General features: G+C 35.5%; 1 protein-coding gene across 1 annotated transcript; it reads right to left on the bottom strand.

Moving 5' to 3' along the window:
* Nucleotides 1-356: 356 nt before the first annotated feature.
* On the bottom strand, nt 357-23,133 carry LOC147071938 (amidophosphoribosyltransferase-like). Its single transcript, XM_085946363.1, has 11 exons — nt 22,845-23,133; nt 13,838-14,023; nt 12,062-12,170; nt 10,890-11,036; nt 10,451-10,574; nt 8,234-8,477; nt 5,551-5,775; nt 4,699-4,826; nt 3,617-3,838; nt 2,428-2,548; nt 357-2,263 (listed from the first exon to the last, which is right to left on the bottom strand). Exons 2-11 carry the CDS (start codon nt 14,013-14,015, stop codon nt 2,109-2,111), a joined length of 1,653 nt encoding a protein of 550 aa, XP_085802489.1. The 5' UTR covers nt 14,016-14,023; nt 22,845-23,133; the 3' UTR covers nt 357-2,108.
* Between the last annotated feature and the right edge of the window lie 4,544 nt (nt 23,134-27,677).

The raw sequence follows: 27,677 nt of genomic DNA, 5'->3' as shown, positions 1-27,677 counted from the left end.
CAGTCAATCTCGGAATACATGGAAGAGCGGTGGTATTTATAGTTCCCGCAAGCATACGTTTGGCATATTTCCATCGATAATGCTCAACATTAATTGGAAACTCCGAAATCGGTTCACTCTGAGGTCTGAGGAATCGTGTCTGAGGTGGAGACTGACGATGTTGCCAACCAAGGCTCCCATAACCAAAAGTAAGGTAAATAAAATAATAAAAAAAATTAAAAGTAAGGTTTATGCTATAATGGCGAATTAACCTCTTTTACATTTCTGTAACACACTTGTCATCTACAACATCTAATCTTCCGGCATAAACAGCAGGAATAAACAAAACAAAAGGATAAAAATAAATAACCAGTATTGTCGGACACAAAAAAATATATGTATAATAATTCTGATCAAAAATACAAAAGAAAATATTCATATAAAAAACCTTACATATAGAAACGAAGGCACAAATAAAATGCCATAATACAAAAATACATTATTTTAAAATGTATTGTCTACAATATCTATACAAAATGAGTTATGTTTTGGATGTCAAAGAGGAATGGTAGGAATGAAATAAATATATGGATGTCTTTTGCAAATTGTACTAATTGACCACTACAGCAATATTTTTTGTTATAACCATTGCAGAGGTTTTTCTAGAATTACTCCAACGTGGTGTCTGCGTACACAGCACTACACATAATTGCAGTGATTTATCTACAACGTATAATTCTGATACATTTGTCACCTTCAAACGATCATAAAATAATTTTGACAAATAAAAGATATAATTAAAAATCCCAGCCTATTAACTGCAGGCAAATTTAATAATTTAATTAGAATGATTTGGGATATTAGAAACCGACCTTAATCCACAAATCACTTATTTCTAATACATAGTACTTAGTCATTATATATTAAACTTATTAGGAAGACTTAAGCGAGACATTTGTAATATCTCTAATTTTTTTCTTTATAAAAATGCAATGGCAAAGGAATGTTCGTAAAATGTCTATAAAAAACACTGACATGGTAAGATGCGTAGATTCATATACCATCAAATTAAAAACAATAACGAACGCATTAATTTAGATTTAATTATGAATCAAGCTTTTTAAACAAGAATAAGCATGGTATAAGTAAATTAATAAAAATACATAGTTAACATAATAATATTATAATGAAAGATTTCTATACTTTCAGACTCATATTCATTTAAAATGTATAGGTTAGCGTTCTTCAGAAGGGGGAAATACAAATATTATTATAAAGATAAAAAAATACATATTATATGAACAACTTTATGCCAACATTTTGGCATTGTAAGGAATAACAAGGATATATTTGTGATTTACCTATTAATTCTATTCTTATTAAAATGTAAGACATGACTTTTAAGGAACATTTAATCGCTCTTGTGTCACATAGGAATGGATATTTTTATCCATAATTTGAATGGAAATAATATTTTCTAATACCTCAGACGAGCTATGTAAAACATATACAGTAACTGCATTAATACAAACACAGTTAATTCGAAATTCCCAATATTCACTAAATTCGTAAATCAAAAATACACTAAAATTCATAAAATCTATTTATAGCGAGATTTCCACTAATTCGATGAATGAACCATAATAGTCACCACTGATATTGATCTGAAAGAAATGATATCGGGAACGGAACCAATGCTACAAAATTAAAAAAAAAAAAAAAAACTTTTTAAGGTTTACTATTTTTTTGCCATACATTTTGCTTTTTGTAATTAGAATGTTTTTTTTTGATTTTCAGTCCTGTCTTTTTAAAATTAACAGGGCTTAACTGTATTATTTTTAACTAGTGAGTGATTCACTCAATTCAAAGAATTTCTTTTTAACACAATCATTTATATGAAAATACAATAGAGTACAGGATTTAACTCTAACGAATGAGTAGGTACATAGATAAACTGCAATTCTACAGTTGTCACAGCAACTTGATGGCAACCTGCACAATCGGGTAATGCAACTTTACAGATCTAGGATGTGATACACTTTTGTCTGTCATGGCTACTTTGACAGTTATCACAGGGATGACTTTGTCAGAGTAAGTAATAAGTTATTTTGAAGTCATTCGGCAAAAGATCACCAGTTGAGCGGGTTGTCGGGTAATCCGCCAGGATACTGTCCGGTTAGACATGCGGTGCAATGGCCGCCCGCTCCACCTCCCGGTGCTTTCATGCCGAATCTCACAGCGCTTACCAACCCATCCACACTGAGATACGAGAGACTGTCAGCACCTGAAATATATACTCATTTAGTGTACATAATCATTTAAGCAAATGGGATTCAACAAAATACTTATACATAATTATTGCAGTAAAAACTCAACAAAATGATCTTCAGATTGGCAAGATTTCAAGTGTAGATTCACAATGGTTTTTGACTTGAAAGTTATGCTCACCAACGTGTTTAGCCAGTTGAGGTGGTGTCAGCCTGTTTGCTATAAGTTCCTCCCGCGTTGGAATGTTGATGCCCATATAACACGGATATTGAAGTGGAGGACTGGCTATTCTTACGTGAACCTGAAAAGATACAATCGAATTTACCATAAATGGATCTAACGCACAGAGCCACAGAAAGCGTCGATTTCAGGAGGGGAATAATCACTCAACCAAAATACTATGTAATCTTAAGTCGTTTACTCATTAGCGAGCCGTAACTGTAACCGTTTCAGATACTGTAACCAAGTCTAGATGCGAATTAATTATTTGGCGTCCATACTGGTTACTGTATCTGCAACAGTCACAGTTACAGCTCGCTAATGAGTACCCGGCATAATGTTGCATAGTACCAGTAGCGATGGATGGAGGTAGGTTGTTAAGATCCGCCATAGATAGTGCACATTAAACTTTGTTAAGTCATACGTATTTGTTTTTATTAAACTAAGACTACAATTTACAGATAGTGTTGATTAGTTTTTAAAAATCAATCAAACCATTCCTCAATCAAACCATAGTATTTTTGGTATATTTTGGGCGATATGACAAAATTGTGCATACTTATTTGTTTTCGTTAAATCAAGAATATTACATTATATTGTTGGTTCATTTTTTACAATTCATTAAGCCCTGCGTAAACCAAACTATACTAGATAAAATATATTATTCTATCTATAAAATATCCAAAATTACGTAGGATTTAATTCCATAATTTTAGATATTTTTAGATAGACGAGTATTTTTTGACTATTATCTATTATGGCTTGGTTTTCGCAGGTTTTACTTGAATTTTAAAAACTAACCAACACCATTTGTAAACTGTAGTTTTCTTTCAATGAAAACGAATATGACAAAGTTTAATGTGCACTATTTATGGCGGATCTTAACAACCTACCCCCACTCTTCGCCACTGCATAGTACGGTAGGTGAAACTCGGTGATATGGAATGCGGACAGCCAATTCATGACCATGAGAGGTTTAGTTAAATGGCAGGCATCTCCACAAGACTCGCCTATCTTTTTTGTAATTGGTACTATCGATCTGAAATCTTCATAGTCAGTTTCCAGATAGAAAAGTAATATAACTACTACATATATAAAAAAGTATACTTATAGAAAAAACAATGATAAAGAAACAACGGTCAAAACTTACTTCTCTAGCTCCGGCATCTCGTAACAGTTTGATGATGGGACCGATTGTATTTCCTCTCACGATGCTGTCATCGATGAGCACCAGTCGTTTGTCGCGAACATTTTCTGAGAGGGCTCCAAATTTTTTTGCTACACCCAACTGTCGGAGGCGAGTCGATGGCTGGATAAAAGTGCGCCCCACATATCTGTTCTTACATAAAACCTCCGCAAAGGGGATTCCAGACTAAAAAGATAAAAGCATCATGGTGTATTGGGCCAAATTGGTTTAAGGATACTTATATATGTAATAGCTATGTAGATTGCTGTCTGATGCAGTCAGTTGAGATAATCTATCTCCCTGTCTGTATACCATCAAACTATAGAAAAATAATACAAAGTGTAGTTTTATTTTTTATTCAACACCATACACATAAAATTTCAGAATGTTAGATTCTGAATACATAATTTTGAAAAACTTTAGAAGACCAAATATCTTTGCTAAATAAAAATGTAGACTAAGCAGGACTCGAACCTCACATCGTTCACTGTCTGTGTGAGTGCACATGTCCTTTGACCTATCGGTCTGCCTATGACTCATGCAAGTTAAATCTAATAGTTGTGTCCTCAGAGGTTTCAAACATCGGTACTTCAAACTGTATTCAATATTGAATAATAATAATAAAAGAATTTAATAAATTGTTCATACTTAAGTATAAAGATGACATACATAAATTTGACCAAAGCCAAACGCCATCTTTAAATCGTAAAAATATCATTGTCGCGATTTAATTCCAAAATTGATCACTTAACCGTGGCGATTTTTAAAACATTTCTGAGGGCACAAATACTAGATTTAATTCACATGAGTCATAGGCGGACTGATAGCTCAAAGAACAAGAGCATTCGTCCTATAATAGATAGCCTTGCTATTACCCATTAATGCAAAATCTTTCTTTCATCAGTCTTGTCAATAATTAATCTTTCCATTATACATTTCGTCAGCAACTAACTAGCATTCTGTCATTTTACAAGGTGAGAATATGTTGCGTGTTGAATGTAATTGTATTATAATATGCATGTAAAATGGGGATATGTATTACTGACCTGTCTCGCATAACCATGTGCTGCTGCAGTACCGGATTCAGGAACTGAACTGACAATATCGGCATCCACGGGAGCTTCCCGAGCCAACTCTCGGCCACACTGCATTCGTACCGAGTACACCATTTGACCTGATGAAAGAAACTTTGGATCATTTCCGTTCGAATGAATAGACTGCTTTTTATATTGCAACTATGCTAATTCAAATGAAAAACTATTCAACTTTTTAATTGTCACAGTAAAATTAAATATGGTGATAAACAAAGTGACATGTTGCAATGGCAATACCTTGCATACAGAGCTTAAAAGGCTGGTACCAGACTATACCAACTGAACATCGGTAGAGATATGCAAGGTACTGCAGTGGTTGCTTATAACATTATGTAAAAAAAACATCTAGTGTATACACCAGAAAGATCAACCGAATATCAAAAAATATTGAATACAGTGAAACTCATGGTGGGAAAATTTAAATATATTTTTATTAAAAAAATATACAAATTAGTTTGGTGCATATTTTTGGCTTGTTTTTAATAAGCTTTTTCGTGAATGTGCCCTTTCTCTTGAACTGAAAATATTTTTCTTTGGTTACTATATAGTATGCGGCAGAGAACTGTTGTATCGACAGTTGTACTTGCAACATCTATTGTCATTGCTTAGTATAGTTGATTTTGCTATTTAGGTGTGTTCACTAGTGTTGTCTCTTACATTTAAAATAAATTCTATAAGCAGTTACCGTAGTGACCAATTTTTGGTTCCATACTTAACACTTCACAGTGAATGCCTTTAGTCATGCATGTTGCTAGAGTAAATCTTCATTCGTCGTACACGTCCTGTTTAATTTGTCTGACTAACCTTCGAATATACTATCCCCGCGGGCGAAATACACATACTCGAAGATGCAGAAAGCTTGGTGCACTGTGGGCGGCAGATAGACCCGGCCGACAGTCTTTGGCCCATTCCGTGAAAGTTCAACGACTTCTCCTGGAAGCACTTCTCTCTCGTAACGAGCACCGATTGAGAGAAAACCACACGATTCTGAAGATACTACCCAACCTTCTTCACTTCTGCCTAGCTTGTCTGAAATCATATTAATAGGAAAGTCTCAATAGATGGAGTCAGTGATATGTAATTTAGTACAGTCGAACTTGGTTATTACGAGGAAGATGGGACCGACTGAATTTGCTCGTTATAAGCGTTACTCGTTATATCAGAGAATAGGTATTTTGAAATGAGCGGTCACATAACACAAAAAGTTGCAATTCAAACTTAGAATTTTTCCCCGTAACAAGCATGGCATTTATAAACTACAAAAGTTGATTATTGTAATGAACACTGGTAGGTACGAGGGTGTGTCAATAAGTCCTTAGAAAAGCCGACAGGTGGCGCGACTAGTACTGTAAGCGGTTTGTTTTCATGCAGCGGCACTACCGATTCAGTATGCTGCGAAGTTTCAATCAGATTGGTCGGGTTGTTGTTTTTTATTTTCGTACATTTAAAAAAAAAATTTGCTTGTTTACAAAAATGGAGAAAATTGAGTTTAGAGCTGTTATTAAACATTTTAATATAAAAGGGTTAACAGCAAAGGAAATAAAAAATGAGTTGGATTTAGTTCACGGCATATCTGCTCCTTCACTTGCAACTATTTATAACTGGTTAAATGAATTTAAACGTGGTCGTACATCAACAAAGGATGAACCACGCTCAGGACGTCCTGTAGAGGTGACTACACCAGAAATGATCAATAAAATCCACGATATGGTGTTAAGTGACCGAAGATTAAAGTTGAGTGAGATAATTGAGGTTACAGGGATCTCAAAAGGTAGCGTCATTTCTATTTTACATGACAAATTGGGCATGAAAAAAGTTTCTGCAAGATGGGTGCCGCGTTTGCTCACAGTCGACAATAAACGCAATAGGGTGGTGGCCTCTAAAGCCCTGTTGTCGCTCATGCAACGCAATCCGGATGAATTTTTTCGTCGCTTTGTGACTGTAGATGAAACATGGATACACCACTATACTCCCGAGACGAAAGAACAGTCAAAGCAGTGGATTGCGAAAGGCGAACCATGTCCAAAGAAGGCGAAAACCGTAAAATCAGCTGGTAAGGTTATGGCTACTGTATTTTGGGATGCACGTGGAATTATTTTCGTTGACTATTTAGAAAAAGGAAAAACAATAACAGGGAATTAGTATGCATTTTTATTGGACCAGCTAAAAAACGAAATTGAAGAAAAACGGCCTCATTTAAACAGGAAAAAAATCCTCTTTCATCAGGACAATGCCCGTGTTCACACATGTTTACGATCAATGGCTAAAATTGAAGAATTGAAGTTCGAATTGGTCGACCACCTACCGTATTCGCCAGATTTAGCCCCCAGTGACTTTTTCCTTTTCCCAAACTTAAAAAAATGGCTAAGTGGACAACGTTTTTTTTCAAATGAAGAAGTCATCGATCGGACAAATGCTTATTTTGAGGACCTTCCGAAAACTTATTTTTCTGACGGTTTAAAAAAAATTGAGAAACGTCTAACCAAGTGTATTGAGCTCCAAGGAGATTATGTTGAGAAATAAAAAAAAAATACAAAAATAAAAACTGTTTTAATGCTTTTTTCTAAGGAATTATTGACCCACCCTCGTACCTAGTGACTTTAGAAACTAGATTTTTTACATGCAATTTCAACCTTATGCGTGTATACTTTTTCAATTGGCGAAAACACCAATTAGGTAGGTACTTAGACACTTAACTAGTATCATAAACGTAATCCGATTCCGGTGGCATCCTGTCCGGTCGGATTTTATTGCTTAGGGTCGATATGTTTTTAAACGATTGACACATTAACAGTTTTAAGAAAATTTTTGACCATATTTTAGCTCAGTATAACCGATAAGTAGCTCGTTATAAAAGTGAATAAATGTATGGAGAAAATCATAAACTAAAATGTCAACGAATGTTTTCTCGTTACATCCGAGATCTCGCTATATCCATGATCGTAATAACCAAGTGCGACTGTATTTCTTTTTTAACGTGTTGACTGGAAGTCAACAATCACTTAAAAACCAATTGTTGGAATGCAGCGACTAAGATGTCGGTGACAGGCATAATAACCATATGACAGCATAAGTACTACCATAGCAATAACGTTTCACACTCGAGCCGTCGATGTATTGCTACGTTATTGGAACAAAAGCAGACGTAGTGTCGCAAGTCTCAAGCGTTAACAGTAATAGCAACAATAATAACAAGCAATAACGTTGTCTAGTAACAAGTTCTGCTGAGTTTCAATGGCTAGCTTTTACACACACAATTATACCATGACACAATAAATTGATCATAATTTAATTAGAGGTGACATTACCAAAATGGATCATAATAGGTTTACAACTTTTTTCTTAATAAATAAAAATCCCTGAAATAAACTAAATTCTAATTGATTGATGTTACTTCATCAAGTATTGTCAACAGTATTTATTTAGTGTAAGTCTTAATTTAGTCTTCTATTAAATTTTGTAAATAGCACATATTTACGGTTCATACCTAAAGGCAATATCTTCCCAATGCAAAGCGGTCGGTTTCCAAATGGATCTCTGGCTGCATAGATTTTGTCACTTGTCATCATAACAAGGGAATAAGATAGGGGCGCCAATTCCATCAGAGCGCGTATCCTCGCTGGCCAGTCAGGCCCACTGCCTTCTTCTTCGGATGCAGGACTGACGCATAGTGCTTGCGTAATCAGCTCTGAATCGGATTGGGTGGATAAGCCAACTCCGCGGGCTAAGACCTGGAAGTAAAAATGAATTAGTAAAGAGAGTTGACCTGGCCGCTAAACATGATATTGATGGCAGAATATCATATCTCTCAATATTAACTGAGGACTATAGAGAGCGAAGTGCATGGATAACCAAGTTGAATATTTGATTATAAATTTTGTACCCAAAACTGTTTTCAACGTTCATTAAAAGAGGTCTGGTTCTCAAACGATACATTATTCTTATGCCTAATCTATAATATATATCTTCATGTTTTAGCGTTTGAAAGAGTATAATTAAGACCAAAAGAAATGAGATACATTGCTATAAAAATACAGTAAAACCTCGTTCATACGAATTCCGTGGGACCGAAAATCGAAAAAAAATTCGAATTACGAAATATGAAATGTATGGGGGGAAAATATTAAAATTTTGAAAAAAAAAATTTCCAATTTCTAAATTAGCCAACCAATTTCCGATACAATTTAAAATCTGTGCAAATACCATGTCAGGATTATTTTTATTACCTTCATAAAATAAGTAATTTTTGATGTTTTAAGGGGGGACATAAATTGACAAACTATAATTGAAGTAGGGAGTAAAATGATGTTAACGCGTGTGTTTGAACATGGGTGAACATGAACCAGGATCATGCTTTGAAGATAGAAAAAAAGCTCCATTTTGACCCACGCTGAGCACGTCCCCTTAACACATTGATCGCCAACTAGTTTTACATAAAATAGTTAAAAAATGATTATTTGTCTCTAAGGTATTATTTGATAGGTAATGAAAGAATATAATGTTTTTTTTCATTTTGATGATTTTTTTTACGTAAATATTGGTTTTTATGATGTGCCGGCCACATGTGTCCGTCGCGGCGCCAACAAGTTAATTTATTCTATTGCGCCGGGCCGGCCACTTCGCCGGTCACCTGTCCATATGTGTTGACGAGAGCATGGTGCCATTTCGCGGTCGAATTATATTTAGATTTTGATAGTATAATAAACAGAAAAGGCACAAATACGGAATAAAAGTTTTCAAATTGGGTAGTATAATACCTGGATACACATAAACTGGAAATATACGTATACATACCTTATAATCATTTTTTTATTCTATTTTTTTATTTTTTACATATTTTTTATAACTTACATTTTTATCATCTATTTAATTTTTATTTTTATATCAACAAAAACACATTTACAATTTAAAAGGAAAACTTTTTTTTTTCATTATGTACATTCTTTACATTAGTGAGCCTATATTTTGTGACTGGGAAGACATATTTTCAGGCCAAGTGGCAGTAATATACAGAAGGGCCATGCCGGTCACCGCGTATCGAAAAATGCACTGCGCGCGTGCCCGCCGGCGCTGTACAACAACTCTAAGGCAGGTCTTCTTTGCCGGTCACCGGTGACCCCCATGGCCCCCTGAACGTAATCCGATGCCGGTCACCGGTGACCCCCATGGCGATCAACGTGTTAAGAAAATCGAACATTCAAATTAGAGGTATGGTTTTATATGAAAATAATGTTCAAGGGACTTTCCTTCAAGGGCAAATTTCGAATTATCAGTGTTCTTACTAACGAGGATTTACTGTAATAACAATATTAACACATACAGATTGTGGGTCATGGTCAGTCTCTTACCTTGGTGTAACTTTACACACAGCGTAAGAAGTCATTTTGATTATTGTTTATTTAAGTTTGTTATTGAATTTTCAGAGAATAAATAAACACACATTATTGTATAAAATATTGATAAACGTGTTCAGTATTGTGAAGCATTAATATATAAAATCTCATCATGATAAGTAAAGATGTGCTTAGACTATTCGCGAGGCAAGTCACAGACTGCCATTACGAGCCTAGAGACACAGTATCCTGCTTTGTCTACCAAGGCAGACTCATGTAACTAAAATTTTACTATGTACATATTATATAACAAAAACTGAATAATATAATCATTGGGATTATTTCATGTAGATGAAAAAATGACTCGTTACCATTCTCCGTAGACTCTGGCAGTTAAGCAGTTCTCCATTATGTGCGAGGGCGAGAGCTCCGTGGGCTGTGTGCACCACAAAAGGCTGACAATTCACTTCCTCTGATGCCGCCGATGTCGAATACCTGAAATGATTTCATTCAACCATTCTGAAAACATAGTAAAATTACACCCAAATTAACAAACCACATAATCTGGCAGTGACATAATAATTTATATCACCTTTCACTCACGGGAGCTCCTCTACTTCCAACCAATAGATATATTTAAAAGAGTTTTCGGACTTCCATGTTTCAGTGTTGATCTAAAATGACACTGGGATTCTCCATTTTCTTTTAAAAAGTAGGAAACTGAAACATTGTCACACAATATAATTATCTATTTTTATAAAGTGGAGGAGCTCATGTAGTTTGATACTATTGTTATTGAGGAATCATTACCTGGTGTGTCCAATGCCGACGTTTCCTTTCAGTTTCTTGATGGCTTCATCATTGAAGATGTTACTGATGAGGCCCATTCCTTTGTGGATGTAGAATTTATTGGGGTTATCGCCTTCTGCTGTCACTATTCCGGCTGATTCCTGTCCTCTGTAATCAAAAAATTAGCTTACTTTCGAAATATCTTCACCCGAAGAATTAAATCTTGACCCAAATAGATGAATGAATTATAACTCTTATTTTTACTATTTACCACATGATCTGTATATACATACAGTACTCTCTCAGTAATTCGCCACCCCAAAAACCAGACAACTGTCCAATTAGTGAAAGCGGCGGATTATAGTCCATACATACAAAATATGGTAAAGTATTTCGTAAAAATAGTTTTTTGAGAAATTTGTACTCGCAAATTACGGTTTTATTTATAATCAAAATTAAATATTTACTAAATTATACATATTTTATAAACTAAGTTTATTAACTAAATATTAAACAATAAATCACTTGACACAACCAGTTGTTCAGTGAGGCAGATATTCTTGAATGGCTTAGGATTCTTGGCTTTCCCTATGACCAAAAGCTTTAGTTTGTGTGTCTCGAATACCGTGTGATTATCGACTACCAGCGAATTATAGAGCTTGATTTTGTGTTTTCAACTAGTAAAAATAACGGCGGATTATAGTAGTTGTCGGATAATCGAGCGGCGCATTACTGAGATTGTACTGTATTATATTTTTATAATCAACTCTAATTTGAGGATCTTGGCTGCCTCACGATATGATTTTGCAACAGATTTTTATTTTTTACGAAAAGTGGATATTAACCACATGCTCAACCTATTAGATCTAGTTCCAAACAAACATTAAAAAATGATTTTCCAGACTCAGGATTCGAGCCCAAGAACCACAACTATAATGTAATGCAACACGTTACCGCTCGGTCATTGCGATTTGATTATGATACCAATTTTTTATCTTAACTTACCTATATTTTTTGGTATTTGAAATGTCACATGTGTTTTTCCTTCTCCTTCACCGTCAACATTTCGAGCTCATTGCACTGACCATTCTCAAGAGATAAAGGAGAAGGAAGAACACACGGAAAAAGCCCAAATATTTAAGAAAAAAAAAACAACAAATAACCGTAAAAGTCTGAACGAATATTCAATTTACCTATGTTGCAATGCCACTAATCCTAGGCAGATAACTTGGGCGATATCTATTTGCGTGGGCCAATCTCCAGCAGCTATTGCGCCAAAAACTCCACATTCGTGTGTCAAACCTGTGAAAGAAAAAATACAAGAGATTCTTTGAAACTTTTTAAGACACTATGACTGATTCACATTAGTGGTAATGTTTTCAAAAGGCTAGGTGTCCTTGAACATAGGAATATTTAATCAATAGGAATAAAATTTCAGTATTCATTGAGCAGTGGCGAAGGGTGGAGGTAGGCTGTTAAGATCCGACATAAATAGTCAGTAATAAACTTTGTCAGTCATACGTATTTGTTTTCATTGAACTAAGCCTACAATTTACAGATGGTGTTGGTTAGTTTTTTAAAATTCAATTAAACACTGCAAAAACGAAGCCATATAGATAATAGTGAAAAAATAGTCGTCTATCTATAAAATATCTAAAATTATGCCATTATACCATACATAATTTTGGATATTTTATAGGTAGATAGAATAATATTTTTTATCTATGGTTTGGTTTGGCAGGGCCTAATGAATTAAAAATTAACCAACAACATGTGTAATATGTGTTCTTAATTCAACGAAAACAAATAAGTATGAATGAAAAAGTGTGCACTATTTTGTCGAAACGTCCATAACATACTAAAACTATTATGGTTTGTTTTAGATAAGGTTTTATTGATTTTTAAAAACTAACCAACACCATCCGTAAATTGTAGTCTTAAAAACAAATAAAAAATGACTGACGAAGTTTAATGTGCACTATTTATGTCAAATATTAACAGCTAACCTCCACCCTTCGCCACTGGCATTGAGGTATCTGGCATGGCAATATGAGTCAAGGAAACAAAAAGTGTAACATCCACAAAATACAAACTATTATGTATTGCAGACATGTCCAACCTGAAAAGGGCTGTGATCTACTATCCGGAATTAAAACTGACAATGGTCCAACAGGGTCTCCCATTGTCATACGTAACAAACGTATTATATTTGGCTGAGGACACTGAGATGTAACAAATTAAACAACACTTTCATTCACCATCACAAAGAAATACTCAATTTCCCATTCTTCGCTTTTCATACATTTTAAATACATGAATTAAGAAGCTCAATATAATCCAAACATTCCATTCCTAATTTGAATACATATAAATAAATTAATTGTCATTATCTGTAGAGCACATATGAATACGTGTATTAATTAAGGTGCTATGTACCAAAAAGTAGTATTGCCTGTGGTTACAAAATACTAAGTCATTGCAGTAAAATTGCATGAAGCGGACATTTTGAAAAATGTGGTTTCATAGTGTGAAGCAATCTCGGCAGCTTTAGGAATTAAGAACTCGCAAGTGTCAACACACCTCGTCAGCCATTTTATATTGAATGACATTGACCACTGCAGTGGTACTTACATCATTATAAATAAAACACGCCAACGGACTTACAACGTCACCAAATATAAATATTTTGCTGTATTTTTTTGACTTGCTTGAGGCACTTAGACCATAGTTGACCTAATTGGCGTTGGTACGTAGAACATTTTTCTATAAAAATGTCAGTTTTTATTTTTTTGGTACTTAGCGTCTTAATTAATACACGTATTCAATTACAATTAATAAATGCTCGTAATTAAATGATTTCTTTATAAGCCAAGATAAATGTTAAATAATTAATTACTATCGGGCGGTGGACCTGGTGGTCAGTGTCAATAAAAATGAGATACAGCAATAAGAAAATGAGAATTATTTACCTGATGACACAGCACCTCTGCCCACTCTATGGTCGGTGTGTATAACGACACCCTTATCTGTGGTGTCCACATTTGATTCAGGTTTATTTTCTACGACGGAGTCATTCTCCTTTCCGCAGCATGTAGACGGAGACTCAGCACACTTTCGTCTGGAAATGGGACGATTTCTGGGCAACATTTCACCAGCTGTAAATCAAAACAAAATAACACTAAATGAATACATAGCCTTGATTGGTAGAGATTGGTATAATAGAATTATAAAATATTTAACGGAGACCAGTATTCAATAGATAAACTGGACATCAAGTAGGACACTGAACCTTTTTATTTGATGGCTTTCTGAATTCTGTATTTGATGTAATATCAATGCAAATTGCATGGATAAATCAAAATAGATATAAACGTGCATTGCTTGCTCAGCAAAATACTAAGGAAAATTATATTATACTGTCATAAAAACATACTCAAAAGATTGAGAATTATAAATATTTACAATTTCATTTACTTATTACTGATTTAGCAAACAATAATTTCACGAATCGGGTATTCAGCAATACCTCCAATAAATATAATGATGATTGTAAATAATTTATTATTCAAAATTATGTGATGTAATCTAAATATCTGGTTTCGCCATATGTATTACACGTGTTATATTGTAATTCTTATAGATAAGTAACAAAAAGGAAAAAGTTGATTGTATTTCACTGTTTGTTTTAATTACTGAATGAGCTAATATTAATCTCACAATATAAGACACATCTGGCAACTATGTAATAATCAAATGGTATTCGATTTGCAATTCACACACTGAATACTTTACTGAGCTGACTTGTGGAAGATCAATTTCATTTCATGACAGTAATAAATCCTACATACTTAATACTTATTAGTTTTACTATGTTATTGTGTGAATTTTCTTTGGAAATAGTTGAAAAATAATTAACTTTTCTCTTACTTTATCTAACCACCTGTGTTGTTAGATTTTAATCATTAAGAATACGTTAGAAAATTTAAGTATATAGTTTAGTTTTTGTCGTGCAAGGTAATCGGGGCCGTTCATTGGTACGAAATGGTGTGCAGCCAATGAGGTTATGCATCACTATTGTGCAGCTGATTTCACAGTAGTCACAAATGACAGTGGATTCTGTAGGATTTTTGTGTATGTGCATTTTAATAGCGCCTGCACACATGCATGGATTTACTTGCACCAATAGTGTGTATTTTAAACTATCGTGATAATAACTGTTTACACATAAAAGTGCTGACTGTCTCTCCAATCTCATTCTTCAAGCATAAGCAGGATGCGATGTTGTCATTGAATGGTGCTATTTGACAGATTCAGACAGATAATCGGTAAATGTCAAAATATTCTACACGGTGTAGTGTGTATTTCTTCCGGCAAGTTCGCCACTATTGTTCTACTATGCATGCGCACCGCCATGCAAGTACCAATTATTGCATAAAATTTCAGAAGCTTCTGAACTTTTTTCATTCATGCATGTAATTTTGCAACTTGCACGGTAATACGTGTTTACACGTGCATTTTTTGTTATGGCTGCGATAATACGTACTGTCAGCAGTAAATCCATGCACACGTAAATTGGGTATAAAAAGTAGCAGTGGTAGTGCGTTCGGCTGATAACCGAACAATCGGTGGTTCGAATCCAATTGAGTGCGTTTTTTTTCGTGTGAAAAAATAAATTATGTTACATGTCACACGCCAAAAATACACTCTGATCTGATTTCCCAAACGCGCCAAAAGAAGTATAACTTCAAAAAAAACCCTACTATTTATAAGATCGTGAAGGTGAATCACGTGTGAATGTATATTATACTCTTTACAAGGATTTTTAGTTGGCTAAACACTCTACCTAAGCTAAATTAATCCACATTTATGTGTTTGACTGAATATACATACATAATTGCATGACAATTATCATTATTCACTATATTATGCACAATAAACTTTCATACAAAAGATAATGGCATCATCTTTCTACTAGAGACCAGTCTGTCAGTTTGTAGGCACAATGTTACTGAAAAGAGCTATACACAAAAACTCAACAAAAATATACAAAGGAAGACTTCACATACCTGTCGATTGATTGTGGTGAATATTTAAATTAAAATATTTTTTTAGGTAAGTACCTATATCGATCAAATGATGTATTACGAATTATGCTTGAAATCTTGACTGCATTGCACTATTTTTAACTGTGGATTCAAACAAATGACTGTTGTCAGTTTGGTATAATACGCTGAAGATAGCAAACTGGTAGTTTATGTAACACCAATAACATAATAACAAAAACATGCATAGGAAATCAACACGAAAACAAATCGAATGACGTTGATGAGTCTGAGGGGGGTCACGTGCGTTCTACAAGTGAACTTCTGACCTAACATTCAATGAATAACACACATAGATAAAGAAGTTAATGTTAACTTGGGGAAATTTCCACACTTATCATTGAGAGTGTGAAGAAGGGCATGATAATAATAATATGAGAAGGTACTTGAAATTAAAGAATGAAGCAATTTGTTTATTACACTTTTATGACTGCAATATTTAATTTTTTCTATTTTTACAGAATCACTGTTAATTTTGAGTGACTATGTTCATATCATAAAATAAATTTAATGTTATCTTAATAATATATTATTTTACATTGATTTTTACGTTCCGATTTCTTGTTTTGAATGCAATAATGTGTTCCTATGTTATGGCTGATATTTATGACGTGAACATTACGATGCTATCTATACTTATATTGATTGATTAATATTTAATATGCCCTAGCCCAGTGGTCGGCAAACCGCGGCACGCGAGCCGCATGTGGCTCTTTGGCCCCTGAGTGTGGCTCTGCCACAAATGACCATGTACGAGCTAAAACAGTGAAAGATAGAACCGTCAAAATGTCTTCGAATATAATCAACCAGCAAGTCGAAGATCTTAAATTGGTTTCAGCTTTATCAATAGCAGTTGACGAGTCTTGTGACATAAATGATACAGCACAAATTTGTATGATTTATTTCATCTTCAGGTCCTAAAGAAGAACTTTTAGGATTAAGGTCAAACATATACTCCAAAAATATTATCAATATATATTTAAGTATATTATAAAAAATTTTGGATTCCAAATACGTGACAAACTATTTATTTCCAGTAAATTGATCTTTTAGAATGAAAAAGGTTATCTATATTTAGGTATCCTAATTAATCAATAAAAATCAGTGTAATATGTAGGTACATTAACAGGAATTGAGATAAAAAAAAAATATTGGTATAAGTGGAAGCGGCAAACACATTTTGAAAATATTCGATAGGTATACTGGATTATTTGTTGGGTTAACCTAACCAAACCTAACCTAATCTAAACTATCCAAACTAACAAATTAAGGTTAACCTGATCCGTGCCACGGACGAATTAACTCGCGGGTTCTTGTAAACGTCATAACTTCTGAATAAACATTCTGTGTATATTTTCTAAACAATATTTATCATTTTAATGTGAAAATATTCACAATAAACTCGATAAACATGTTGTGTTGGTAAATTTTCACAAATATTTATCATTCTGTTCCTATTTCATATTTTTTAAAGGATTTATTTTATTCCGAAATTAGCTGGTCTACAAGTGTCCACCTAGTAAAAATTGGCTGGCAGTGATAAGGTTAAGTATAAATCAGTTAAAATTTTGGAAAAATAATTGTTTTGATTTATACTTGTAAATCTTCACATACCTATTTGGAGATTTCAATAGATGTCACAGTGGTAATAATTAACGTTACATGTGTTGTAGGTCTATCTATGCATATTATGCCTATATATTAAAACTGGGCAGCCGTGGCATCAATTGGTGTTTTAATACAATATAATAAATGCACTTCTAAGAAATCATCCCTCATATCAGGGCTGGATTTACCATAAAGCTAAAGAGGGATCCAGGAGAGAGAAAATTGTTTTTAAAAATCGAGGAAGAGGAAGCATAAAATTGTGAGCTTTAAGAAAATGAGAGCCCAATAAAATGACAAGTAATATGATCTTCTACCAAATCTAATATATAAAAATTAATATTTGTGTGTTTGTGTATTTGTGTGTTTGTGTATTTGTGTGTTTGTTTGTTCGTATTTAATACGCAGCCATACCGTTCATCCGATTGCGATAAAACTTTGTAAACTTATTGCTTGCACTTGCGGGAAGAGTATAGGCTATACTAATATATAAAAATGACTGTCTGTCCCGTATGCGTTCCTATACCATTCATCCGATTGCAATGAAATTTTGGTAAGTGGTTGTATGCACACCCATGAAGGTTTCTGAATTAGAAAAATTTTCACTTCTTCTTCTTCTTCTTCATTCTATTTTCTTTTATTCGTATGGTTCCTATACCATTCATCCGATTGCAATGAAATTTTGGTAAGTGGTTGTATGCACATCCATAAAGGTTTTTGAATTAGAAAAATTATCATCTTCTTCTTCTTCTTCATTCTATCTTCTTTTATTCGTATGGTTCCTATACCATTCATCCGATTGCGATGAAACCTTCGTCAGTTGTTGTGTTAACACCCGCAAAGGTTCCTGAAATAGTACAACTATCTTCTTCTTCTTCTTCATTTTATCTTCTTTTATTCGTATGGTCCCTATACCATTCATCCGATTGCAATAAAACCTTCGTCAGTTGTTGTGTTAACACCCGCAAAGGTTTCTGAAATAGTACAACCATCTTCTTCTTCTTCTTTTTCTTCATTTTATCTTATTTTATTCGTATGGTCCCTATACCATTCATCCGATTGCAATAAAACTTTCGTCAGTTGTTGTGGTAACACCCGCAATGGTTTTTGAATTAGTACAATCATCTTCTTCTTCTTCTTTTTCTTCTATTCTATATTCTTCTATTCGTATGCGTTCCTATTCCATTCATCCGATTGCAATAAAATTTTCGTCAATAATTGTGCCAACACCCGCGAAGGTTTCTGAATTAGTACAACCATCTTCTTCTTCTTCTTCTTCATTCTATATTCTTTTATTCGTATGGTCCCTATACCATTCATCCAATTGCGATGAAACCTTCGTCAGTTATTGTGGTAACACCCGCAATGGTTTTTGAATTAGTACAACTATCTTTTTCTTCTTCCTTGGTTCCTATACCATTCATCCGATTGCAATGAAATTTTGGTAAGTGGTTGTATGCACATCCATGAGGTTTCTGAATTAGAAAAATCATCATCTTCTTCCTCTTCTTCATTCTATCTTCTTCTATTCGTATGCGTTCTTATACCATTCATCCAATTGCGATGAAAATTTTACCAGTTGTTGTGCGCAAGCCCACGAAGGTTTCTGAATTAGTACAACCATCTTCTTCTATTCGTATGCGTTCCTATACCATTCATCCGATTGCAATGAAACTTTGGTGGGTTGTCGTGCGCACGCCTGCGAAGGTTTCTGAATTAGTAAAACCATCATCTTCTTCTTCTATTCGAATGCGTACCTACATCATTCATCCGATTGCAATGAAACTTTGGTGAGTTGTCGTGCGCATGCCCACGAAGATTTCTGAATTAGAAAATCATCTTCTACTTCTATTCTTATGCGTTCCTATACCATTCATCCGATTGCAATGACATTTTGATCAAGTGTTGCGCCCTTGCCCGCAAAGGTTTCTGAATTAGTACAATCATCTTTTTCTTCTTCTATTTGTATGCGTTCTTATGCCATTCATCCGATTGTGATGAAATTTTGACCAGTTGTTGTGCGCACGCCCGCGAAGGTTTTTGAATTAGTACAACCATCTTCTTCTTCTTCTATTCGTATGCGTTCCTATACCATTAATCCGATTGCAATGAAACTTTGGTGAGTTGTCATGCGCATGCCCACGAAGATTTCTGATTTAGAAAATCATCTTCTTCTAATATTCGTATGCGTTCCTATACCATTCATCCGATTGCGATGAAACTTTTGTCAGTTGTTGTGCGCACACTTGCGAAGGTTTCTAAATTATTATTATATAAAATACAAAGTTTGTTGTTTGTTTGTTCCATCCAATTTTGATTTTTTTTTTACTACATATTAATAACATTAATAACGTTTTCATATTTTGGATTCGATTTTAATTTAGTGTTCTTATGTTTGACCTTTACTCCTATTAGAATTATTTTCATATTGCCATATTGTATTACACAGATATTTTAATATTAAAAAAATAATTAACTCTTATTATTTTTCAAATATCTAAGATAAATATAACCACGAAGTGACCCTGTGCGAAGCCGGGTACTTCAGCTAGTAATGAATAAATATGAAAGCAGCATTTGCCACTAATTCAGACATGTTGCTTAACGTTCAGATAACCACTGTAGAGCGACCGTGGTCGCAAAGCACGTCTCCTTTTGGGCGGTTACAGGTTCGCGGAACATAAAAGGATAAGCAGGTTTATGTCCGGCCTTGACTACTATATTATGAATCATTTCTATAAAATCTAAATAACCATTGTTAATTATTACTTACAGCTATTTTTAAAAATCACTGTAATGCATATTAGCAGTTTTGGAATGACCTTTGAAGTGTCAATCAGTTTTGGCTATAATTCCATTGAAATGTGTCATTATCCTTTGGGGCCAATGAAACATGACATAATAATAAATTATGCAAAAGCAGTGATTTTTCAAAAGAACAAGTGTAATGCAATGTTTTAAATATATGCTTAGATGAATCATAATGACAATTATATTCAGTTCAACTGTTCTTAAGGCTATACCTCAGTTGAGGCATGGTCTAAAAAGATCTTGGCTAGGCGATGCGCGGATTGCGGATCGCGGGTGCAAATGACGCATGCCGAACAAAATATAATTTGTCATATAAATCAAACATGCGTCCATTTAATGTTCTGTTTATTGTTCTATTAGTAACAATAATAATATATATTCATTGACATGTTTTCTTTTTCATGTAAATGGGTAACGTTTTTAGTCATCTTTACACGATTTAAGAATTAATACCCCCGTCGCCCTCACGAAACAAATTGACATATTGACACCTCGATGTTCGCTCTCCGAATGCCAGCGAGTCCAAAATTTAGTCGCGCCTATAGTTGAAAATTATTTGCCGTTTCACTGATGTATCGTCTTAAACTAGCTACAAATAATGAAATGAATACTTGAGTGGCATGTAATTTTTTTACACGAGTACATATTATAATGGTCAAATAACTTCCACATGCCACAAATATATTTAGATCTTTTCTTTCTTTTATATTTAGATAGTGCTAGTTTATGCTTGAGCCATGTCATCTAGGGATATCGATGATGTCTCTGCTACACATGTTCAATTATACCTGCAATGGCCCCCACATTCTGAAGCGGGACCCCAGGCCAGAACCTTTGACGGGCCCCCTATCTATCATTAAAATTAAAGGCAGTTTGACGCAATGTAGGTAGGCTGTCGAGATTCAATATAATTATAGCACACTACACTTTGTCGGTCATACTTATTTGTTTTCATTGAATTAAGAATACAAATTGAAGTTGGAATTGGTTAGTTTTTAAAATTTAATTAAAACCTGCCGAGACCAAATGATAACAATAGAGGTGCACTGTTAAAATCCGACAAAAATAATACACACCTATGTCAGATCTCTGCAGCCTACCTCCACCCTTCCCTAGAGTATTTCAAAAGATGTTCAAGGTAAAATTAAGCATATTCAGTGTAATTTTAGTGATTTTTTGTATATTTTAATACATACACTTAAATTATGAAGTTGAGTATTGACACAATAATAAAAAAAAATGCATTGCACAATCACATATTTTATAATTACAGAAAAATTGTCATGTGTGTTTATCTCAGTTATCTGGTCAACCCGTCACGTCGGGCCCCCAGGCTAGAGCCCTGTCAGCCCCCCCCTTGTGGGGCCACGTCTCATTATCCTTTTAACCTTATCACTGCCATCCAATTTTTACTAGGTGGACACTTGCAGGCCAACTATTTTTGTAATAAAATAAATCCATTAAAAAATATGAAATAGGAACAGAATGATAAATATTTGTGAAAATTTACCAAATCAACATGTCTCTCGAGTTTATCGTGAATATTTTCACACTAAAATGATAAATATTGTTTAGAAAATATACACAAACAGTTAATTCAGAAGTTATGACGTTTGCAAGAACCCGCGAGTTAACTCACCCGTGGCCTGACGCAACATACATGCTTTGGTGAGTTAACTCGTCCGTGGCACTGATCAGTGGGATAATTTTAAAGGGTGCCCAAAAAGCAGTCCGAGCAAATACTATCATTTTTTCAGGATTTTTTAAGACTTGTAGAACACATCGAAGATCATTTGATTTGAATGAAATATTAATTTAAAAAAAATTAAATGTAAACTAATTAAGTAGGTAAATTTAATGAATAATTTACAGGTAGGTACCTACCTAATTTGAAAGGTATTGCCATGTACGAAAGTAAGTTACATTAAAATTTGACTATTTTCGGGTACCTACTGACATGCCCATGAACTTCCCATACCCGACACCCCTAGATATGTCACTACCTACCTACTTAAATAAAATAAATGAGGAGTTGTGCCGCGGTTTCAATGGGTAAGTTGGAACTGGAAATAACCTGTGGAGATTGCTACCTGTTACATACCATTAATAAAGTTGGAAATAAATATCATTCGATTCGAAATAATATGGTACCATGCTTGGGGATGCTATCATTCGGACTTTATACACATTTAACTACTATTTTAATACTATTACGTCAACAGAAGTAGGTACCTACATACAATATTTTTGGGACACAGTATGGTGGTGTCAACTATCATAATGAACACAATTTATCGCCTGTCAATTTAGACGTTATGATGTTTCAAATTGAACAATCTTTGGCATATATATTTTTATTAGACTTTGATTATTTTTAACTACATCGATAAATGGTGTAACTATTGTAACTATTACCGGCATGAGGGTTATGTAGTTGTGAAGTAGAAATTGTACTTACTGTATAAATCTTGTTGAAACTTGGAAGGAAGTCACGCTGTTTCGCCTGACGGAACTGTGCAAGCACAATAATATGCCGTCGAGTTTGAATGAAATTGTCGAGGGAACTGTAATTATGTATTAGGACAATGCCAACAACGTCGTGCAATTTAATTAAAAAATAGTTTCACTCATGTACGTCACCTAAATATTTCACACGTATTACGTAGCTTTATAAATCACATATTGGAATATAGAAATTCCATTTTTCAAAGTACGGACTACTAAAAGTTTTTAACAATTTCGAACGCGTTTTTTTCGGTTTTAAGTAGTGTTTCTAGTGGTATATTTTAATATTTCCTCACTCATGAATATAATCTATCTAATTAGGGGAATTTAAAAACCATAAATATAATATTTTGTTCAGTTATTTTATTATTCATAAAAAATCGTAGACATGTAATTTAAATACAAAAATATAGCTATATTAATTAGCGAAAAAAAACATGCAGGAGTGTTGAAAATTATTAACATGCAGTTAATACGAAGATCTCTTATTAACATAATTAATTAACATCATTTTTATTAATCATTACTGACGACTGATTTTGTGAGGTTTCCTAAGAGAAACTGAATCGGCTTGGAAAGGCCTTCATACAGCCAGGAATTATCCAGGCTAATATAAGTGCCATTTATTTTATGCGTACCATTTATTATTAAAAAATACATATTCAGTAAAAATTAAATATAATGTATATTATGTAATTTTTATATTATATACATTTAAATTAACATATTTCTTAAGATATGGGTAAAAGTTATTATCTAGTAACCCTATTATAATATTATAAACTTGTTGATGTCAATCACGTGGTGGATAGGGCTGCCACAAACGAAACCTAAATATAATAATTGTATATTTTAACAATGTACGGCTATAATGGTGTAAAGTAAATACTATGATTTTTTCGGTAATATTCATAACGGGACATGATTATTTATATAAATGTTATTATAGTATTTATTTTTTTGTAACACGTTCGACCATAAGAAGATTATAATGTGGGCCTCTAGAGTGGATCTTTTATACAAAGTTTTTTATTTGCCATAAATGGATGTTATCCACTTTGTTAAACATATTGGATCTATATTATGGGTCAAGCACACATTGAAAAACATGATAATTTTTGTCAGACCCGAGATTTGAGCCCGGGACGCGACGTCATCGTAGGCGTTATATGTTCCATAAAATTATATTATACATATTATATAATAATGACTACCTATGCTGAATCGTGTTCATAACCACTTATTTATGACCGCGCGGTATCATTAATGTAATTTTAAATATCAATTACTTAAAGTATTTTTGACTTGTTGAAAATTAAATAAAGCAGCCAGTTATATTACCAAAATTATGATAGTTTATTTGGTTACACAATATAATATATTACAGTTAGTGCAAACGTAATGAGTATTATTATAAAGGTCAGAATTTTATTAATATTCTGGATCAACGATGGAAAGAATTTTAGAACTGTGTGAACATATTACAAATTGATTTAATAGGCATTTCCATGTAGGTATCAAGTCATAGCTAACTTTGTAAATCAATGAGCGCGACAATAATCTTTGTATATCTGTTCTCACTTAGTTAATTAATAGCCTAATTATTACACAATTATAAGTTGATAAAATAATAATCAGTACGTCATGATTGATAAAAAGAGAATTATTCGATTGTAAGTTTTCGACCGAAGCACATCGTTCTGTGCTGTGATTCACATTATTGTAACAATTGTACAACTGTACTTATGCAATTTAAATAAACTCACACCCTTCATAATCACGACAACGACTTCTCATCTCTCCTCGTCACAACTCCATTGGCCCTCACATCGACAACCCCTACAGTGGTGAACCCGATGTTCCACGCAACCGCAAATTCAACATATTCAAGACAATGCCGAGAGGATACGATGAAACCCACAGCCCCGCCGCAATCAGTAACAGTGAACTTATGGAAGCGCTGATTGAGGCCAGGATGCGGAAACTTACATTGTCATTGCAGGAGCAAGTGACAAGGATCCGAGATGAAATCGCCGGCATCCACAGCCGCGACTCACGCCCACGAGCAAAGAACCACGACCGGCGGTTCAACAGCCGCTCACGAAGCCGTACAAGTGGACGTTCATCCAGTCGCAACAGAGAAGATACCCAAGGCAAATGCTGGTACCACCATATGTTCGGAGCAGCCGCACAGAAGTGCAGACAACCCTGCAGCCATCAGGAGGGAAACGCTCCGGGCAATCACTGATAGCGGCCAGCGAATACAGCCCAATGCCATGCCGCCTATTTGTCACCGACCGCAACACGAAAATACAGTTTCTAGTCGACACAGGCGCCGATCTCTATGTATACCCACGTTCTAAGATTCCGGGACATCTAACAAAAACGACATACGAGCTGTCAGCGGCGAACGGTACGGTAATCGCTACATACGGGAACCTTCCGTTGACATTAAACTTGGGCCTACGATGAGACTTCATATGGAGGTCCGTCATTGCCGATGTTAATAAGCCCATAATTGGAATTGATTTTTTAATCCATTTTAGATTGTTAGTCGACGCCAAGAATAGACGTCTGTTAGACCAAACCACTCATCTCACCACTTCCGGAAACCGCAGTATGGGAGAGGTCCTGTCGATCAAAACCGTTTCAGGCAGGTCTGCATATCATGACCTGTTGCAACAGTTTCCAGATATCACACGTCCCGATGGCACAGTCAAAACGCCGCATCACACAACGAAGCATCATATCAATACAACAGCGGGACCACCAGTGGCTGCGCGCCCAAGGCGACTCGCTCCGGACAAACTACAGATTGCGAAGAGGGAGTTTCAAGATATGATGAGACTTGGGATCGCTCGACCATCAGGTAGCAGTTGGGCATCGCCGTTACACCTGGTCGCCAAATCGAACAAACAATGGCGTCCGTGTGGTGACTACCGAGGTCTGAGCGCCAGATCCATACCAGATCGGTATCCGGTGCGTCGCATGCAAGATTTTGCCCAAGCTCTCCGCGGGAGGAAGGTATTCTCCACCATCGACCTGTTCCGAGCATACAATCAAATCCCAGTCGCCGAAGAAGACATACCGAAGACTGCCATTACGACACCTTTTGGCCTCTTCGAGTTTCCATATATGTCGTTTGCCCTCCGTAACGCAGCGCAAACCTTCCAAAGATTCATCGACGAAGAACTAAAAGGCATGGACTTCTGCTATGCCTACATTGATGACATCTTGATCGCTTCAAGCTCAGAAGAGGAACACCTCCAACACCTGCAAACGCTCTTTACACGCTTGCAGGAGTACGGAGTCGTGGTAAACTCGAGAAATGCGTTTTCAGCAACTCAACGGTCAAGTTCCTCGGATACCTCGTATCTTCAGATGGCATCTGTCCACTACCCGACAAGGTAGAAGCCATTCGGGAGTACAGCCGCCCAGAGAATATCAAGGGCCTACGCCGGTTTTTGAGTATTTTGAACTTCTATAGAAGGTTCATACCCAATGCTGCAGGTACTCAAGCACCTCTGCACACACTTTTCCAGGGCGACATGAAAGGCAAGCAGCCTATTCCATGGACTCCCGAGACTATCAGAGCATTTGAAGCATGCAAGAAAAGTTTGGCTGACGCAACACTGCTAGCTCATCCGAAAAATGATGCACCGCTAGCTATCATCAGTGACGCCTCAGACACCGCTGTTGGCGCAGCACTCCACCAATTGGTCGACGATAAATGAGAACCACTTGCGTTTTTCTCCAAGAAACTCAGCCCAGCCGAGCAGAAGTATGGAGCTTACGACCGTGAACTTCTAGCGATCTACATGGCAGTCAAGTATTTCCGACACATGGTAGAAGCCCGATCATTCGTCATATACACGGAATACAAGCCCATCACTTTTTCTTTCAGGCAGAAAGCCGAGAAATGTGCTCCACGACAGTTTCGGCATTTAGACTTCATCGGACAATTTTCCACCGACATCCGTCACATCTCTGGCAAGGACAACGTTGTTGCTGACGCTCTTTCTAGAGTGGAAGCGGTTGCCGAAAATCCACTCGATTACGCAAGCCTGGCAGCTGATCAACAAAAAGATGAAGAGCTGAAGATATTTCTACGCGACTGATCCTCCTTACAACTGAAACAGGTGCAGATTCCGGAAGCTAACGTAGCTATCTTTTGTGACGTGTCTACTGCATACGCAAGACCCTTCATCACCAAGCCGTTCCGTGAAGCTGCATTCAACGCAATACACAGACTTTCACATCCTGGCATTACCGCGACCACAAAACTCGCAACACAGCGTTTCGTGTGGCCTTATATCGAAAAGGACTGCAAGCGATGGGCTCGCAGTTGCATTCAATGTCAGAAAAATAAAGTTACACCATTAGGCGCGTTTGTGCCACCGTCAACTCGATTTGAGCACGTCCACATCGACACTGTCATCCTACCACCGTTGGAGGGATATCGATACTGTTTAACATGTGTAGACCGCTTTACAAGATGGCCAGAAGCCTTCCCGTTGAAAGACCAAGAAGCAGAGACTGTGGCACGAGCATTTTACTCCGGATCACGCGGTTTGGAACTCCAGTCCGAATCACCACGGACCAAGGAAGACAGTTTGAGTCACAGCTGTTCAGACAACTAAATCGTCTGGCAGGTACAACTCACATTCACACCACCGCCTACCATCCCGCAGCAAATGGCATGGTTGAGGGATTACATCGTCAAATGAAAGCAGCTATCAAATGCCATCAAAACACGCGTTAGACAGAGACACTACCCACAGTCTTG

This window comes from Rhyacophila brunnea, unplaced genomic scaffold (genome assembly GCF_057557595.1).
Source record: "Rhyacophila brunnea isolate RB1 unplaced genomic scaffold, BYU_Rbru_1.0 scaffold_2, whole genome shotgun sequence".
In the NCBI taxonomy this organism is placed as follows: domain Eukaryota; kingdom Metazoa; phylum Arthropoda; class Insecta; order Trichoptera; family Rhyacophilidae; genus Rhyacophila; species Rhyacophila brunnea.
Note: the sequence above shows the minus strand (reverse complement) of the source record. Positions and strands in the feature narration are given on the sequence as shown.